We start from the raw sequence: 20,354 nt of genomic DNA, 5'->3' as shown, positions 1-20,354 counted from the left end.
TACTGAAGAGACAGTTGTGTCCTGCTCGGCCACAGGTCGTCCTGCTCCCACAGTAACTCTGAATGTCCCACAACAAGACCTCTACTTCTCTCACAACAGCACAGTCAGTGTCACCAACACCAACGGTACAGTCACCGTCACCACTACAGCTGTGCTGTCTGGTTTCCATGGAAACGGGGCACAAGTTGGATGTGCAGCACGACTGCTCTCAGTCCCTGAAATTCAGGTGTTTAAGACGATTCCTGAGGTCAAACAAACATCAACTGTTGGTGAGAAACACTTCAAAAACCATCAATTTATACATTTATTATCACTTTATGATTCTGATGTTTTTGTTTCTTATTCACTGAACTGTGATTCAGATAATGTTCACATGGTCTCCTTTCACTAACATCCACTTCCCATTTGATAGTTGCATTATGAATGTTGTTTTATATGACAAATGTTCCTCTTTTTCTCAGGTTCCACTGTGATCATTGTGTTTGTTGTGTTGGCCTGTGGTTGTGTTGCTGCAGTCATCGCTGTCCTGCTTAAACGAAAATATAACAACAGGTAAGTCTTTCAGTCGATATCTATTGTAATACTTCTGTCTGAGTTAATATTGAAATGAATGTTTGTTCAGCTTTAACTTTTCTTAAATCCTTCAGTTTGTCACACAGGGACTCAGAGATGAATGAGACGCCCAGAGCAACAATTACAGACACTTGTGAGTAACACACTTTCATACTATCATCATTCACTTGCATGTGTTTATCATTTATTCCTAATTATTTCTGATCAGCCTCCATTCTGTTGTGTATTGTCACTTATTTTGATTCTCACTAACTTGCCTCTTTGTCAAATCAGTTTTATTTTTGTAGCCCAAAGTTGCAAATTTGTCTCAGAGAGTTTTACAATCAGTACAAAACATGTTCTCTTTTTTGGACCATTGAGTACTTGTTTTATTAAAGAAATATGATACGTGAAGAGATGCAAACATGTATTAATGTGCTTTTTTCAGGCGCGTTCAGACAACGGAAGTTTGAAGATTTAAAGGTTCAAGGAAGTTACATTTGACAACAAGGAGACGAAATTTATTAGATCACCAGTTATAAATGTAACTATGAGGTGGAACACTTTAAACTATTTGATATATATTTGTTTATATATTTCAAAAAAAAAAAAGAAAAAGAAACAATCTTTGAACAGTTATTTTATTTTCATATGAAAACTTTGACTTTGAGAAGTATTTGGATGATTTTAAGCTCAGCAAGAACTACTCTCATTCCACTTTGACCAGTAAATGTTATATGTCATGCATTTGCAAAACCAAACCATCTGTCTTTGTTTTATTTTGTTTGAATTATTAACTTGTTTTTTCATGTGAAAATGTTGTATATAATGTATATTTACCGTTGCTTCTTTTTGTTTTTGTTCTGTTTCTGTCATTTGTGTAGATTTTTTAAAAAATTGCCACTTGAATATATTTAGTATCTGTAAATAAAAATGTCACACAATGTCTAAAAGGATAATTTTCGGTGAAATTGGGAGTGTTATTATAAGATTTTTGAGCCAGATGAGCTGTGGCAAATAGCTATGATGATTTATTCTCTTATTAAAAGACAAAACTGCAACTATCAAACCCTCATATGTGCGTAATAATGTGAAGTAAAACGGTTGGATGTGATTGCGCAACATGGACACCAGAGGTCCCACTGACCTCAAATGTACTGATGAAGAGTTGAGGCGTTTTGAGAGACCAGGGAGTGAAATGAGGCAGCAGAAACTCAACACTGATCGATCGTAGTTTTATGTAGTAAGCATGGATTATTCTGCTCCAGTTACACATTACCTGTAGAACAGGAACACCTCACAGACTGGGAGCCAAGCTTGTTTTCGGGGGACTATCATCTGTCAGACTTTCGTTTGGAATATCTTGAAAGTTTAGTAGTTTCCAGTTATTTCTTCCACTTTCTTACTATTTCAAACTTTTTATGATGACACTCCTCAGGATGTAAAATCAGTGTAAATAGTAGATCAGTAACAACCAGACAGGTCTATGAAGATTAAGACTAATCATGTTTTACTGAAAATAACATTTAATCAATATTTTATTGTAGTTTTTTCTTTATAATGAACTCATACACCTGTATCATCTTGTTTTTATCTGAAGGTGTAAAACAGCTTTAATGAAGCAGGAAAACGAGCAGATCAAACAACAAACATCTCGGGAGGAAAATCCAACACGGGACAAACCAGAACCATCATCTTCCATAGTAAGAAGTCTGTTTAGTGACAAACTATAAACCCACAAGACTGTAGTTTCACTACAAAATACAATACATTTGACACTTTGCCACCAAGTATTTTGTAACATCTATAATTGAATTCTGATATATTGTTTTAAATCAATTTAATGATGCCTCATCCAGTTTTAAAGTAAAATAGATATGTTTGGTTTTATTCCTTGCACTATTTACTGCTGCTTCTCGTTTTTGTTTCTTTCTTTGTCTCTTTTTGTTTGTACAAACTTAATAATGCCAAAGATGGAATTACAGGAGAAAACTGAATATCAATGTGTGTATTATTCATGTGTTAAAGTTATGTTCAACAAAATGAAAATGAAAAATTATCTCAAGTCCAAATTCTTCCTGTTTGCAATACCAAGATGAAGTTTTTCTGTAAAACCAGGAACATTTCTCTAATTTTCGCCTCTCAAAGGGTCTCTGGAGTATAGGTACGGTGCCTCCCTGGGGTCAGCTGGGAAGAAAAGGAGCCATGTGTAAATCTGTGTTCTCAGATTCATATTCTGCGCGCACGGATTAATAAACCGAGAGTACAGATTTACACATGGCTCTTTTTTTCTAAGTTGACCCCTGGGAGGCACCGTAGATAAGAGAAGTTTGTGCCTGGCGTGCGTAACATGCGCACAGCCCCTGGCTACAGGTATTCATAGGCAATCAAAGGAAAAAATCTTACATACCATCATTTGTGGACTGACACTTCAGAAAGCCCCGGATTAGACATTCAGTGACATGTTAAAGACACACCGGTAAGAACCACAGGAACTGTGGAATTTGCGCATCATAATTTTTATGGACTGTTATTGCTGCTGAAATTTGGTGGAAAAAAGAAAAGAGGTTTCAGAATCTCTATCCTGCCTCCATCCTCTTTTCTACGTACACAAACCCGTGACCATGAATGTGATGTTCCACAAATACAAAAAAAGAAAGAAACTTCATGTTTCAGTTATTCCGCCTGACTGGATCGTTTCCTTATATCGTGGGACTCAGAGACGTAATACGATGTGTTATATTACATTTTAGAAACGAATCAGTGTATGTTACTGTTTAATATGTAGATATATTTATTCTAGTGAGAACTTTATATTATAACATTGATACCATCAGAGATCAGTATAGTTGAGTTGAAACTTGCAGCAATGATGACACAAGCTGCAGTCATGACGATCTTTTTTGTTTTGGGAGTCTTTCCAAAAGGTAAGAGAGAGATGTTACAGTAGTCTGTACTTTTACAGAAGTCATTTTTTCTGATGAAATTGAAAGCACCGTGGAGGATTCCTGTGTATTTTTAACTCTAACCCAAAGTGAATATTATCAGAAGAAATATTGAATCCTGCTGATTTATTCTTGTTTTCCACATTCAAAGTGTGACAGGTGAATGTTTCTTGCTGGTGACAATTTTTATTTACAGTAAACTAAGACAAAAAAAACACCATGTGTAATTTATTAGAAATGTAACTAAGATAAACAGCCTGAGGCCCTCTGAAAAACAATTTTTCAACATCTGCAGTCACCAAAACCAACCAGCACCACATTTATGAGTTAACATGAAGTGTGGTGGAAGATTTTCAGACAGGTCAATAAATCTTCAGGTCTCCCACAACATTTTTAACATTCAAAAAACTCAGAATTATTCAGACTCAAGGAACACACTTCAAACTGGCAGAGTTCATTGTGAATAAGTTTACTGTGCATCAAGTGTAATACAGAGCAAACCGAGGCTTCAATCCCAGGATGAAAACTTAATGCAAAACCACAAAATAGCATTTTAAAAACTATTCATAACTCCTCCTGTTGAGGAGCCTATTTGGGGCTCCACCTAGTTTTTTACCAAGTTCATCTAGGCCAAAAACAATGGTGTCTCAAACCTTCCTAAAATCAAAAAATAACCTTTAATCACACATCTTTAGCAAATAATCACAATATCATGAGCACTTAAAGTGACTCACACTCTTTTTCATTTTTAACATCACTGTTCAGTCTCTATAATAAAGTTTAGTACTTTACCTGCAGTCTGTCCTACTTTGAAAATTGCTGAAATAAATCATATTTTATCACTGAGTTGCAGTTTCACTATTACATTATAAATCATTTTCAGCAGTTAAGTATCAATTTATAACAGAAATTGTGTTGAAATGTTCACATCAACCTAAAGTTCACACACAGCTTAAACACCATATTTCTTTTCCTCCATGCAGGTCTAGAAGAATTTTGTTGGCTACAGAAACTTTGAGCAAGGTGTGAGTGAAGATTTTCTTGGGAAAGTGGAGTTTAAAGATGCTGGACTGCAGAACTGCTCCATAGTTATCAGGAAGGTGATGGATCAGGATGAAGGCTGCTATCTCTGTTTGTTTAACACGTTTCCTGATGGTTCTCTGACAGGCAGAACCTGCCTCCAACTCTATGGTGAGCTCCTTTCTTCACTTTTGAAGACATATTTGTGGTGAATTACAGTTTTAACTTGTTTCACATTGATGGCAGTTAGAAATGATGGCTGTTAAATTGTCTGCTTGCCGTCATTTTGCCATGAAATGCAAATACTTCAAACCACTAAAAGCATGTTGTACATACTCTGCATTTCACACACTTTGCCTCCAACTGTCATAAAAGTTAATTTTGTTCCCAAATGTATGAAGACATGGTGGTCATGATATTTAAATTTTATTATAATCATATCAAATTCCTAAATTTGTGAAATGAAATGTAGGAAACAGAGACAACTGCTCATCTTAATGTCCAAGAACCCAAAGATTTCTTAAAATAAAACAGAGGAAATCAGCGAACTAGTTGATTTTTTTGTAACAACTTGCTCCATGTGATAGTTTTTAATGTTTTGTCTTTGCAGACCTGCATGAACCCATTCTACAAATCAGTGAATCAAACTCTACTGAAGAGACAGTTGTGTCCTGCTCGGCCACAGGTCGTCCTGCTCCCACAGTAACTCTGAATGTCCCACAACAAGACCTCTACTTCTCTCACAACAGCACAGTCAGTGTCACCAACACCAACGGTACAGTCACTGTCGCCACTACAGCTGTGCTGTCTGGTCTCCATGGAAACGGGGCACAAGTTGGATGTAATAATGTGAGTGGAAATTGACTCATGTCTTGTTTTTATCTGAAGGTGAATCTGGAGAACGAACAGATCAGGAAACGGTCACCTGAGAAGAAAGATCCAAAAGAGGAGAAACCAGAACCATCATCTTCCACAGTTAGAAGTCTGTTTAGTGACAAACAACCTACAAGACTGTAGTTTCAATGCAAAGTCAGTCAGACTTGAACAAAGCTGCATCAAAGCATGTGTTGGTAAAATGTTCAGACATTGTAAAATAATCAAAATGTGTCCTGAACAAGATGAATCTCTCATCTTATATCTCCAGATCAAAAAGATTAATGTACACAGAGATTTTGATGTTTTTGCCCCATAGTGTGGGGCCCACAATGGGCCCAAAGCTGTTAACCAGTAGGACTGGAATGTAAAATTTAAATCTGTATATGTGGTATGAAACATTTTGGTTTTTGTCACTTTATTTGAAGAGAATTGATTGGCTGTAGTTCCTGTCAGTATTTGTTCAAAGTTTTGTTTTCTCACCCTAATGGTGGCACATGATTATCTAATCACCATCAGCTGTGCTACTAGGGCATGGCCTATATAACATACCAGTGCATGTGTCCTACAATGATAGTTGATCTTGAAGAGGGCCTGAGGGCCGAAATGTCATCCATATAAAAGGGAATTGCATATGGAGTCAGAGTGTGCAACACTTTTTTCCTACTCTTGAGTGAAATACCGACAAACAGGTTTTTGATGAATCTGGAGAATGAGCAGCTCTGGCAACAGACATCTCAGGAGAAAAATCCAAAAGAGGAGAAACCAGAACCATCATCTTCCACAGTTAGAAGTCTGTTTAGCGACAAACAACCTACAAGACTGTAGTTTCAATACAAAGTCAGTCAGACTTGAACAAAGCTGCATCAAAGCATGTGTTGTTAAAATGTTCAGACATTGTAAAAGAATCAAAATGTGTCCTGAACAAGATGAGTCTCTCATCTTATATCTCCAGATTGAAAAGATTAATATACACAGAGGTTTTGATGTTTTGTACTATTTTTTTACCATATTTTTTTTTTGATTTGAAAAATAATCAAAATGTGTCCTGAACACATTAAACACTGTAAACATTGCACTCAATAGAAACAGAAACACTTAACTGACAACCAGTTTCTCTTCTTTCTTGCTGTTTGTTGGGACTTTAAACTCTACCAAGTATTTTGTAACATCTATAATATAAATCAGATATCATCAACAAGATGACAAAAACATCATTTTTTCACCTCAGAAATATAGCAAAAGCATGACCATATATGAATCAACAAGATGCTGAGAAACTCACTCATGCCTTCATCTCATCCCTTCTCGCTAGACTACTTTAATGCACTTTTTACTGGTCTCCCGAAAAAAAGCCACTGAGAGACTTCAGCTCATCCAAAACTATTAACCAGAACCAAGAGAAGAGAACACATTAGTCCAGTTTTAGCTGCTCTGCACTGGCTTCCTGTAACATTTGGAACTGACTTTAAGGTCCTCCTCCTTATATACAAAACCCTAAACAGACAAGGACCAAACTATATCACAAAATCCCTTGTTAGCTATGTGCCCTCAAGAACACTGTGATCATCTGCTGCTTGTCATGTAGTTTTTGTAGTAAAGCACTTTGAGCTGCATTTCTTGTACTTTGTATTTGTCTTTTGGTGTAAATATTTCTTAACATGAATACTTTCTCATAATGTCAGTAACAATGAACATGCATAAAGATCCAGGATCTTTAAGGTTTTATCATTGAGGACTATATGTTTGAGAACAATAAATGAGTCTCTGTAGACAAATTAAGTCTGTTGTTTGTCTGTAAATATCTTCAGTGAGTGTTTGAGTTTTCATTTTGCCTCTTTTTGTCTGTTTTGTTTTTCTTGTAGTGCAATTACCTGGACTTTGTGTCTAAACCACACAGCACCTAATGATGTTGCGCTGTTATATTAAATAAATAAAATAATAAAGTCACGTGAATGTAGTTTCTTTGCTTTATTCTTTCATTCTCATACATTTAAAACAAAAGAAAAGCATATTTTTCTGTTGTTTCATTTCAGTACCTGAGAGACCAGCGTGGGAGTACCACAGGACCAGCAGCTGATTCAGGAAACACAGACCCTCTTCAACTTCCGCCCCCACCACCCGGCTGCCTGCACCACAGCTTGACTCTCAGCAGCGCACAAACCAACTCCAACAAACTCAGCAGATGCGAGACGCAGGAAGCCGTAAATGCAATAAGCAGAAAATCTTCTCTCATGTGAGTGGAATGATACAGTCTACGAAGGACACAGACACTTTTTACACATGTTGTGTGTTTCCACCCAGAAAGTGTGAAGTAAACTGTCACGATTTATTGCTAAACATATGAACCCTGACAAGAATTCTCACTCTCCAGGCGACCAGATTGATTATTTTGTTATTTTGACCAAATTTTATAGTTATAAATCAAAATTTACAAACATGAAGCTAAATATTTCTAAGCTGATTATTTATGTCGAACAATATATTTCACTTATAGCTCAACGTATCAAAAAAAAAGTGGTTAAAACATAAAACTCCTGTGAGCTTTACAAGGTTCACTGGTAACTGAAACTGAACTGACAGCTGCTCCACTTTCTCTGCCTCTTACACACATCAGTGACTCCGAGTCTGCTGAACATGGACCTATCATAAGAGCTGGATGCCGGACTAACAAATGGCACATTCATTCCTATGAAAGTTGCTCAGTGGTCAGCTCACTTTACAAGTTCATAATAGAAAGAGTCATAATTGACTTTGCAGTTCAAGGTGTCCTGTCTACAGTTTTACAGACGTCTCTTTTACAATGGTAGTCTATGGGGAAAATGGGGCGGTGCGAGCATCTTACACAAATACAAAAACCAAAAAAAAAAAAACGGATGTCACCGCTCTTCCGCCTGACTGAATCGTTTCTTTACATCGTGGGACTCAGAGACGTAATACGCTGTTTTATATTATATTTTAGAAACGAATCAGTGTATGTTACTGTTTCATATGTAGACATATTTATTCTAGTGAGAACTTTATATTATAACATTGATACCATCAGAGATCAGTATAGTTGAGTTGAAACTTGCAGCGATGATGACACAAGCTGCAGTCATGACGATCTTTTTTGTTTTGGGAGTCTTTCCAAAAGGTAAGAGAGAGATGTTACAGTAGTCTGTACTTTTAAAGAAGTCGTTTTTCTGCTGACATTGAAGGAGGATTCCTGTGTATTTTTAACTCTAACCCAAAGTGAATGTTTGAGAAGAAATATTGAATCCTGCTGATTTATTCTTGTTTTCCACAATTAAAGTGTGACAGGTGAATGTTTCTTGCTGGTGATCATTTTTATTTACAGCAAACTAAGACAAAAAAGCAACATGTGTAATTTATTAAAAATTTAATTACGATATATTAGTCTGTCTCGAAAACAGCTACTTGTTCTTCCTCTTTTCAACATCCGTGTTCATCACAGCCAACCACACTCTGTTTCACTTTTAACATCACTGTTCAGTCTCTATAATAAAGTTTAGTACTTTACCTGCAGCCTGTCCTACTTTGAAGAGCGAAACTATATTTGCTGAAATAAATCATATTTTATCACTGAGTTGCAGTTTCACCGTTACATTATAAATCATTTTGAGCAGTTAAGTATCAATTTATAACAGAAATTGTGTTGAAATGTTCACATCAACCTAAAGTTCACACACAGCTTAAACCCCATATTTCTTTTCTTCCATGCAGGTCTAACAGCTGTGATACAAACACAGCAGACTGTGATGGCAGCAGTAGGAGAAGATGTCCATCTCAGCTGTCAGCTCATGCAGTCTAGAGATGTTCTTCAGGTCACATGGCAGAAACTTTCACCTGAGGGGAAGAAGAAGAATCTTGCCACCTACAACAAATACTTTGGGCAAGGAGTGAATCCTGGTTTTCAGGGGAAAGTGGAGTTTAAAGATGCTGGACTGCAGAACTGCTCCATAGTTATCAGGAAGGTGATGGAGCAGGATGAAGGCTGCTATCTCTGTTTGTTTAACATTTATCCTGATGGTTCTTTGACAGGCAGAACCTGCCTCCAACTCTATGGTGAGCTCCTTTCTTCACTTTTGATGACATATTTGTGGTGAATTACAGTTTTAACTTGTTTCACATTGATGGCAGTTAGAAATGATGGCTGTTAAATTGTCTGCTTGCGTCATTGTGCCATGAAATACAAATGCTTCAAACCACTAAAAGCATGTTGTACATACTCTGCATTTCACACACTTTGCCTCCAACTGTCATAAAAGTTAATTTTATTCCCAAATGTAAGAAGACATGATGGTCATGATATTTAAATTATAATATAATTATATCAAATTCCTCAGTTTGTGAAATGAAATCTAGGAAACAGAGACAGCTGCTCATCAAAATGTCCAAGAACCCAAGATTTCTTAAAATACTTGTTTTATTCAGTCTAAAGCCCAAATATATTTGATTTATAATGTTAGAAAACAGAGGAAATCAGAAAACTAGTTGATTTTTTGTAACAACTTGCTCCATGTGATATTTTTTTTTAATGTTTTGTCTTTGCAGAGCTGCATGAACCCATTCTACAAATCAGAGAATCAAACTCTACTGAAGAGACAGTTGTGTCCTGCTCGGCCACAGGTCGTCCTGCTCCCACAGTAACTCTGAATGTCCCACAACAAGACCTCTACTTCTCTCACAACAGCACAGTCAGTGTCACCAACACCAACGGTACAGTCACCGTCACCACTACAGCTGTGCTGTCTGGTTTCCATGGAAACGGGGCACAAGTTGGATGTGCAGCACGACTGCTCTCAGTCCCTGAAATTCAGGTGTTTAAGATGATTCCTGCAGTGAAACAATCGTCTGCTGATGGTGAGAAACACTTCCAAATCCATAGATTTATAAAACATTTATCACTTTATGATAAAGCAACTGTAGTTGCCTTATGAATGTTTAGTGTTTCATATCACATGTTTTCCTCTTTTTCTCATAGATTTCACTTTGATCGTTGTATTGATCACAGTAGTGATCGCTGTTTGTGTTGCTGTAGTCGTCACTGTCCTGCTCAGACATAAACATAAGAACAGGTAATTTCAACTTTCAACTCAATATCTGTCTTGTTGTGATACCAGTGTCTCACAGTTAATATGGTAATAATTTATTGACATTAAGAGGAAACACAGAGCTTAAAGAATCTATACAGACAACACCTATAAATAGATAATATATAAATGTTCTTAAATCCTTCATTCTGTCACACAGGAACGCTGAGGAGATCAAGACACCACAAAAATCAATCCAAGACCCTGATGAGTAAGACAATTTCATAATTATTCACTTGTACATATTAATTATTAATTGCTTCTTCAGAAAATGATTTAATCTGTCTTCTCTCTATTTTGGTATTTAAGTTCCTTTCTGTCTCTATATCTCTCTAACTAATGTGTTATTTATACACGAAGCTGATTCTGATGCACTTTACTCTTCATGGTCCATTGTGTACTCATAGTCAGCCTGTTTATCCACATAACTGTTAACTGTCAGAGTCATTCAGTGATAGAAATATGTATGATGTATTGTAATAATGTGACTGGAAACTGACTCATGTCTTGTTTTTATCTGAAGGGACAAAACACCTTTATTGAAGCAGGAGAACGAGCAGATCAGACAACGGACATCTCAGGAGGAAAATCCAAAAGGGGAGAAACCAGAACCATCATCTTCCAGTTAAAAGTCTGTTTAGTGACAAATAACCTACAAGACTGTAGTTTCAATACAAAGTCAGTCAGACTTGAACAAAGCTGCATCAAAGCATGTGTTGGTAAAATGTTCAGACATTGTAAAAGAATCAAAATGTGTCCTGAACAAGATGAATCTCTCATCTTATATCTCCAGATTGAAAAGATTCATATACACAGAGGTTTTGATGTTTTGTACTATTTTTTTACCATATATTTTTTTTTACAACATTTTAAACTTTTTAAGATGAAACAAATCACTGAATGTTACCTTTGACTCAGAGAGGAACTACTTTAAAGTCCTCCTCCTTATATACAAAGCCCTAAACAGACAAGGACCAAACTATATCACAAAATCCCTCGTTAGCTATGTGCCCTCAAGAACACTGTGATCATCTGCTGCTGGTTTATTGGAGGTTCCCAGCAACAGCCAAAAGAAGATCAGTGACGCAGCCTTTGTCAATTATGCCCCCAAACTATGGAATACACTGCCCATAGACATCAGGGAAGCTAGATACTTTCAAAATAAAGCTTTACCTCTCTCTCTTTATCCAAGCATTTAAATAGCTTTGTACTTGCTCTCTGCTGCACTTTTAAAATGTTATATTTTAATTTATTTTATGCATTCTTAACTTGTTCTTATCATATTTTATTCCTTCATTATTATACATTCTATGTATTTTAGTTTCACTTTATCAAGTTGGTTTTACTTTTAATTTTATTTTCCATCTTATGTTACATCAATGTTTTTTCATGCTTTTATGTTCTTTTATGCCCTTGTCATGTAGTTTTTGTAGTAAAGCACTTTGAGCTGCATTTCTTGTATGTACTTTGTATTTGTCTTTTGGTGTAAATATTTCTTAACATGAATACTTTCTCATAATGTCAGGTGCCTAATTACAGTTACATTTTTCATCAAGCAGTGTCTTTGTCTCTTCCTCTTAACTTGGTGTTACATGTGTTTGTGTGTCACAACTACTGTCTCAGTCCTGCTCATTTAGTCCTTTCTGTCTCTGTCTCAGCCTCCAGCCTCCTTCTTACTTCTCCAGACCTCTTGCATCGACATTGAACTTTCCATTCTCTGCCATTCATCACCTGACCACCAGGTGGCCTCAGACTTCTCCACTGGTCTGCTCACCTGTTCTCACCTGCTTGCCTGATAACTTGAACTTTGAACTGTTAAAGTGCCTTTACCTGATGTGACGTTGTTGTTCCTCCTGACTGGCTTCTGTTAAGCAGATTGTGTCTTTGCACCATGGGTAAGAGAGAGATGTTACAGTAGGCTGTACTTAAACAAAAGACCTTTTTTCTGCTGATATTGAAAGCACCGTAGACGATTCATGTGTATTTTTAATTATAACCCAAGTCTGAAGTTGTGGATCAACCCTGAGCCAATCAGCTGTGTGAATTTTTAGCTCACTGTGTTTGACAGCAGCACTGAATTTTAAAAGTTGTGGGTTAAAACCTGACATGATCCAGCGTTTTTTAAAATTTAGCGGCTGTATTTATTACTATTATTATTAGGACTTAGCTGTTATGAGGGAACAAGTCAAGAGCATGAATTTGACAGGTGTGTGAGCTCCTTTTGCTACTAAACAGCAGGGGGAACAGTATCTGACAGTAACATTCTCAGTCAGGATGCTTTCCCCCTGCTATGATTGACAAATTAAGGGATATCAGTCTGAAAATCACAAGAATTAACTGTTATTGGGAAACATGTCAGCAGTATGAATTTGATCACTGATTTTGGAAGCTAAGCAGGGTCGGGCCTGGTTAGTACTTGGATGGAAGACCGCCTGTGAATGTCAGGTGCTGCAGAGAAACTGCAGAGGGCGCTGCTGAGCTTTTATGAACACATTTGCACTAATTGACTGATCATGTTGTTTGAAAGTGAAGTTTTATTGTCCTGATGCTCCTGTTTTCCTTCTATACACTTGTAGAGAATGCCCCCTAATCCAACATTAACACTGCTGTTAGTCTGTCATTAAATAAACAGATGAAACTGGAAATAAATATTTGTGTCCTGTCTTTCCTTTTTTCTAATAGTTTTACTACACTAGTTTAATCAGATGTTGTCCAGCAGAGGGCAGCATAGAGCTGCCAATACTAAACTCAAACAACTGTCATAGGAAAGGCTGTGAAAGGTTTTCTGTCATGGCTGCCATCAGCTGTGTTGGATACTGACTCACTGAATACAGTTCACACAGTCCCATGAAAAACTGTAGTTCAATTAAAACTTCAGGACCGTCTGTTCAAACCAATCCTCTCTGTCCAAAACAGCAGGTACTGATGTTTTCATTTCATTATAACACAATAAATGCAAACATGAAAAGAAAATATACATACCAGTGTGTATTGTACTTCACTTTATTCCTTTTTGTTTTCATCTATGCATTTTAAATCTTCCATGATATGATTCAGACTTTGCTATTAGAAGTTAGCAGCTCTTGTCATGTCTGCCTTCTTGGCTGCAAGCTGACAACAGATCCTGAGTTTGTGTTTAATGATTCATTGTTTTATGAAACTTAACGAGCAGATGAAAAAACATTTTGCATTAAATATGCCAGGATGACTTTTGCTCACACTCTTGTTTTGTTGTATTTAGTCACACTTGTTTTAACAATGAACATGCATAAAGATCCAGGATCTTTAAGGTCTTATCATTGAGGACTATATGTTTGAGAACAATAAATGAGTCTTTAGACAAATTAAGTTTGTTGTGTGTCTGTAAATATCTTCAGTGAGTGTTTGAGTTTTCATTTTGCCTCGTTTTGTCTGTTTTGTTTTTCTTGTAGTGCAATAGCCTGGACTTTGTGCCTAAACCACACAGCACCTGAAGATGTTGCACTGTTATATTAAATAAATAAAAGAACAAAGTCATGTGAATGTAGTTTCTTTGCTTTATTCTTTCATTCTCATACATTTAAAACAAAACAAAAGCATATTTTTCTGTTGTTTCCTTTCAGTTCCTGAGAGACCAGCGTGGGAGTACCCCCCCCCCCCCCCCCCAAGTTCATTTGCACCACCCTGCTGCATAAACCACAGCTCTACCCTCAGCAGCTCACAAACCAACTCCACCAAACTCAGCAGGTGCGAGAGGCAGGAAGCTGTAAATGCAATAAGCAGAAAATCCGTCTTCTCTCATGTGAGTGGAATGATACAGTTACGAAGGACACAGAGACTTTTTACACATGTTGTGTGTTTCCACCCAGAAAGTGTGAAGTAAACTGTCATGATTCATTGCTAAACATATGAACCATGACAAGAATTCTCACTCTCCAGGCGACCAGATTGATTATTTTGTTATTTTGACCAAATTTTATAGTTATAAATCAAAATTTACAAGCATGAAGCTAAACATTTCTAAGCTGATTATTTATGTTGAACAATATATTTCACTTATAGCTCAACGAATCAACCAAAAAGTGGTTAAAACATAAAACTCCTGTGAGCTTTACAAGGTTCACCGCCTGGTAACTGAAACTGAACTGACAGCTGCTCCATCTTCTTTGCCTCTTACACACATCAGTGACTCCGAGTGTGCTGAACATGGACGTATCATAAGATCTGGATACCGAACTAACAAATGGCACATTCATTCCTATGAAAGTTGCTCAGTGGTCAGCTCACTTTACAAGTTCATAATAGAAGGAGTCATAATTGACTTTGCAGTTCAAGGTGTCCTGTCTACAGTTTTATAGACGTCTCTTTTACAATGGTAGTCTATGGGGAAAATGGGGCGGTGCGAGCATACTGCCATTTCACAAAGACGAAAGAAGACGGATGTCACCACTCTTCCGCCTGACTGGATCGTTTCTTTACATCGTGGGACTCAGAGACGTAATACGCTGTTTTATATTACATTTTAAAAACGAATCAGTGTATGTTACTGTTTAATATGTAGACATATTTATTCTAGTGAGAACTTTATATTATAACATTGATACCATCAGAGATCAGTATAGTTGAGTTGAAACTTGCAGCAATGGTGACACAAGCTGCAGTCATGACGATCTTTTTTGTTTTGGGAGTCTTTCCAAAAGGTAAGAGAGAGATGTTACAGTAGTCTGTACTTTTACAGAAGTCATTTTTCTGCTGACATTGAAGGAGGATTCCTGTGTATTTTTCACTCTAACCCAAAGTGAATGTTTGAGAAGAAATATTGAATCCTGCTGATTTATTCTTGTTTTCCACAATTTAAGTGTGACAGGTGAATGTTTCTTGCTGGTGATAATTTTTATTTACAGCAAACTAAGACAAAAAAGCAACATGTGTAATTTATTAGAAATTTAATTACGATATATTAGTCTGTCTCGAAAACAGCTACTTGTTCTTCCTCTTTTCAACATCCGTGTTCATCACAGCCAACCATATTTATGAGTCAACATGAAGCTTAATGTGACTCAAACTCTTTTTCACTTTTAACATCACTGTTCAGTCTCTATAATAAAGTTTAGTACTTTACCTGCAGCCTAAAAGCAAAACTATATTTGCTGAAATAAATCATATTTTATCACTGAGTTGCAGTTTCACCATTACATTATAAATTATTTTGAGCAGTTAAGTATCAATTTATAACAGAAATTGTGTTGAAATGTTCACATCAACCTAAAGTTCACACACAGTTTAAACACCATATTTCTTTTCCTCCATGCAGGTCTAACAGCTGTGATACAAACACAGCAGACTGTGATGGCAGCAGTAGGAGAAGATGTCCATCTCAGCTGTCAGCTCATGCAGTCTAGAGATGTTCTTCAGGTCACATGGCAGAAACTTTCACCTGAGGGGAAGAAGAGGGATCTTGCTGTCAACAACAGATACGATGGGCAAACAGTGAATGCTGATTTTCAGGGGAAAGTGGAGTTTAAAGATGCTGGACTGCAGAACTGCTCCATAGTTATCAGGAAGGTGATGGAGCAGGATGAAGGCTGCTATCTCTGTTTGTTTATCACGTTTACTTATAGTTCTCTGACAGGCAGAACCTGCCTCCAACTCTATGGTGAGCTCCTTTCTTCACTTTTGAAGAAATATTTGTGGTGAATTACAGTTTTAACACATTGATGGCAGTTAGAAATGATGGCTGTTCAATTGTCTGCTTGCCGTCATTGTGCCATGAAATGCAAATGCTTCAAACCACTAAAAGCATGTTGTACATACTCTTAATTTCACACACTTTGCATCCAAGTGTCATAAAAGTTCATTTTATTCCCAAATGTAAGAAGACATGATGGTCATGATATTTAAATTATAATATGATTATATCGAATTCCTCAGTTTATGTAATGAAATGTAGGAATCAGAGACAACTGCTCATCATAATGTCCAAGAACCCAAAGATTTCTTAAAATACTTGTTTTATTCAGTCTAAAGCTCAAATATATTTGATTTATAATGTTATAACAGAGGAAATCAGCAAACTAGTTGATATTTTTAACAACTTTCTCCATGTGATATTTTTTTAATGTGTTGTCTTTGCAGAGCTGCATGAACCCATTCTACAAATCACAGAATCAAAGTCTCCTGAAGAGACAGTCGTGTCCTGCTCGGCCACAGGTCGTCCTGCTCCCACAGTAACTCTGAATGTCCCACAACAAGACCTCTACTTCTCTCACAACAGCACAGTCAGTGTCACCAACACCAACGGTACAGTCACCGTCACCACTACAGCTGTGTTGTCTGGTTTCCATGGAAACGGTGCACAGGTTGGATGTGCAGCACGACTGCTCTCAGTCCCTGAAATTCAGGTGTTTAAGATGATTCCTGCGGTGAAACGATCATCTGCTGATGGTGAGAAACACTTCCAAAACCACAGATTTATAGATAGATTATCACTTTATGATTCTGATATTTGTTTTTCTTTCTTCAGGTTTTAATGATGAATCTGGATCCAATAAGAGTAAGTTAACTTTAAAGTTGTCTCAAGTCAAAATTCACATTTAAACTGTAGTTGCTTTATGAATGTTTAGTGTTTCATATCACATTTTTTCCTCTTTTTCTCATAGATTTCACTTTGATCGGTGCATTGATCATGGTAGTGTTTGTGTTGCTGTAGTCGTCACTGTCCTGCTCAGACGTAAACATAAGAACAGGTCATTTCAACTTTCAGCTCAATATCTGTCTTGTTGTGATACCAGTGTCTCACAGTTAATATGGTAATAATTTATTGACATTAAGAGGAAACACAGAGCTTAAAGAATCTATACAGACAACACCTATAAATAAATAATATATAAATGTTCTTAAATCCTTCATTCTGTCACACAGGGACGCTGAGGTGATGGAGATGACACAAGAACCAATCAAAGACCCTGATGAGTAAGACAATTTCAATTATTCACTTGTTTATATTTATTATTAATTGCTTCTTCAGAAAATTATTTAATCTGTCTTCTCTGTCTGTTATGGTTAGGGTTAGGGTTAATTTTTAAGTTCCTTTCTGTGTCTATATCTCTCTAACTAATGTGTTATTTATACATGAAGCTGATTCTGATGCACTTTACTCTTCATGGTCCATTGTGTACTCATAGTCAGCCTGTTTATCCACATAACTGTTAACTGTCAGAGTCATTCAGTGATAGAAATATGTATGAATGTATTGTAATAATGTGAGTGGAAATTTGCTCATGTCTTGTTTTTATGTGAAGGTGTGAAACAGCTTTAATGAAGGAGGAGAATGAGCAGATCTGGCGACAGACATCTCAGGAGGAAAATCCACAAGGGTAGAAACCAGAACCATCATCTTCATCAACACACAGTTAGAAGTCTGTTTAGTGACAAACAATAACCTACAAGACTGTAGTTTCAATACAAAGTCAGTCAGACTTGAACAAAGCTGCATCAAAGCATATGTTGTTAAAATGTTCAGACATTGAAAAATAATCTGCTGAAGGCCTTTTGATTGTTTTTCTCACCCTAATGGTGGCACATGATTATCTAATCACCATCAGCTGTGCTACTAGGGCGTGGCCTATATAACTTACCAGTGCATGTGTCCTACAATGATAGTTGATCTTGAAGAGGGCCTGAGGGCTGAAATGTCATCCATATAAAAGGGAAATGCATACGGAGCCAGAGTGTGCAACACTTTTTTCCTACTCTTGAGTGAAATACCGACAAACAGGTCTTTGATAGATGTCGATCATCAACATCATGAACATCTGTGTGGGTTTATGTAGATAAAGACATCAGTGTGTTTTCTGAGCAGGAACCTCTGATTCTAGTGATACAATCCCCCAACATTAACAAGAATGATGAAGACTGTGTGTACAGCTGTTACAGGCTCCTTTAGTCTTCTAGTAAGATGTGTTTTATAGAGACAATCTACAGGCTACATATACAATCAGCACACATATAAACAGAAGAATACATGATGTTACTTCCCTCCACACCTGCCCTGCATCAGTCTCGTTGGCTCTGCCCTGCTCCCTGTGTTTTCTCCAGCCAATCAGCTTCTTTCCTCTTCTCCTGTTCATCTCCCCACTCCCCTCACTTGAGTTTCTCTGCCCCACCTGCACCTCATCTCCTCGTTAGTTCTGTTAGTATTTTAAGTTTTCAGTTTAGTGTGTTTGGATCCTTTGTTCAGTTCAGTTTTGTTCTGCCTGCAGTCTGTTGTATTTGGTTTCACCTGCTCTGGTCCACAAAACAGAACAGGAAGAATGATCACAGCGAGCAAAACCTGTTTCAATGTTCATTTGGGCTGCTGACTGTTGTTTTAAGACAGAGTTGAAAGATTGTGAACCTGTCATTTAACATACTGCATCTTATACCATTTAACTGTGGAATTATAACACAGTGTATTATTTAATAAGGTGGGCACAACATACAAGCTGTATCATTTTTATTTATTTGCTAAGTCTCTAAACTTATGATCTCAAACTCAAGTTAATTAACAGAATAGTGCACATTTGATGCAAGACATGTTTAAGTGTGTGTGTGTGTGTTAGAGATCAAAATTTGAACCGGCCAATGAAAACTGTGGAGCTTAGAGTCAATTACAAAACATTTCCTTTTATAGATGCAACGTTTGGGTGCACAGAGTGGTTCTAAAGTCTATTTCTTCTTCATTATACATTTTTCTGGGGAGTGATATTCGAGCAAAATCATAACACCATAAGCCTTGGTCAGTTGGATTGGTACATTAAACACTGTTAACATTGCACTCAATAGAAGGCCAGAAACACTTAACTGACAACCAGTTTCTGTTCTTTCTTGCTGTTTGTTGGGACTTTAAACTCTACCAAATATTTTGTAACATCTATAATATCATTCTAATATATTGTTTTACACCACTTTATTGTTGCCTCATCATTCTTTTTAAGTAAAATTTTTATAACTTTTAGTATTGTCGCTTGCACTGTTTTTATTGTTTCTTTTCTTTTTAGATTATTATTTTGTACATTATGAATTATGGTAAAGATGAAATTACACTGAATGTAAATAATGAATGTGTATTATTCCTATAAAGATTTTTATGTAAAACTAATAAGAGCGTTTTTTTTTTTTTGTTTGTACATGAAATATTTCTGAACATAAATACTTTCTCATAGTGTCAGGTGTCTAATTACAGTTACATTTTTCATCAAGCAGTGTCTTTGTCTCTTCCTCTTAACTTGGTGTTAGATGTGTTTGTGTGTCACAACTACTGTCTCAGTCCTGCTCATTTAGTCCTTTCTGCCTCTGTCTCAGCCTCCAGCCTCCTTCTTACTTCTCCAGACCTCTTGCATCGACATTGAACCTTTCATTCTCTGCCATTCATCACCTGACCACCAGGTGGCCTCAGACTTCTCCACTGGTCTGCTCACCTGTTCTCACCTGTTTGCCTGAGAACTTGAACTTTGAACTGATAAAGTGCCTTTACCTGATGTGATGTTGTTGTTTCTCCTGACTGGCTTCTTTTAAGCAGATTGTTTCTTTGCATCATGGGTAAGAGAGATATGTTACAGTAGTCTGTACTTTTAGTCATTTTTTCTGCTGATATTGAAAGCAGTGTGGAGAATTCCTATGTATTTTTAACTCTAACCCAAAATTGAAGTTGTGGGTTCAACCATCAATCAGCTGTGTAAATCTTTTAGCTCACTGTTTTTGACAGCAGCACTGAACTGAACAAAATTAGTGATATCTGTCTGAAAATCACAGGACTTAGCTGTTATGATGAAATGACTCAAGATTATGACTTTGACAGGTGTGTGAGCTTCCTTTGCTACTAAACACAGGGGGAATAGTATCTGACAGT

At 36.8% G+C, this 20,354-nt stretch overlaps 1 protein-coding gene across 1 annotated transcript; it reads left to right on the top strand.

The window, feature by feature from the left end:
- Positions 1–7,626: 7,626 nt before the first annotated feature.
- On the top strand, positions 7,627–19,227 carry LOC137177037 (OX-2 membrane glycoprotein-like). Its single transcript, XM_067583117.1, has 6 exons — positions 7,627–8,526; positions 9,117–9,458; positions 9,948–10,256; positions 10,378–10,471; positions 17,387–17,437; positions 17,767–19,227. The coding sequence occupies exons 1-6, from the start codon at positions 8,469–8,471 to the stop codon at positions 17,843–17,845; spliced, it is 933 nt and encodes a 310-aa protein (XP_067439218.1). The 5' UTR covers positions 7,627–8,468; the 3' UTR covers positions 17,846–19,227.
- The last annotated feature ends 1,127 nt before the right edge of the window (positions 19,228–20,354 follow it).

This window comes from Thunnus thynnus, chromosome 24, assembly GCF_963924715.1.
Source record: "Thunnus thynnus chromosome 24, fThuThy2.1, whole genome shotgun sequence".
In the NCBI taxonomy this organism is placed as follows: Eukaryota; Metazoa; Chordata; class Actinopteri; order Scombriformes; family Scombridae; genus Thunnus; species Thunnus thynnus.
The sequence above is the reverse complement of the archived record's forward strand: the minus strand, read 5'-3'. Positions and strand labels throughout refer to the sequence as shown.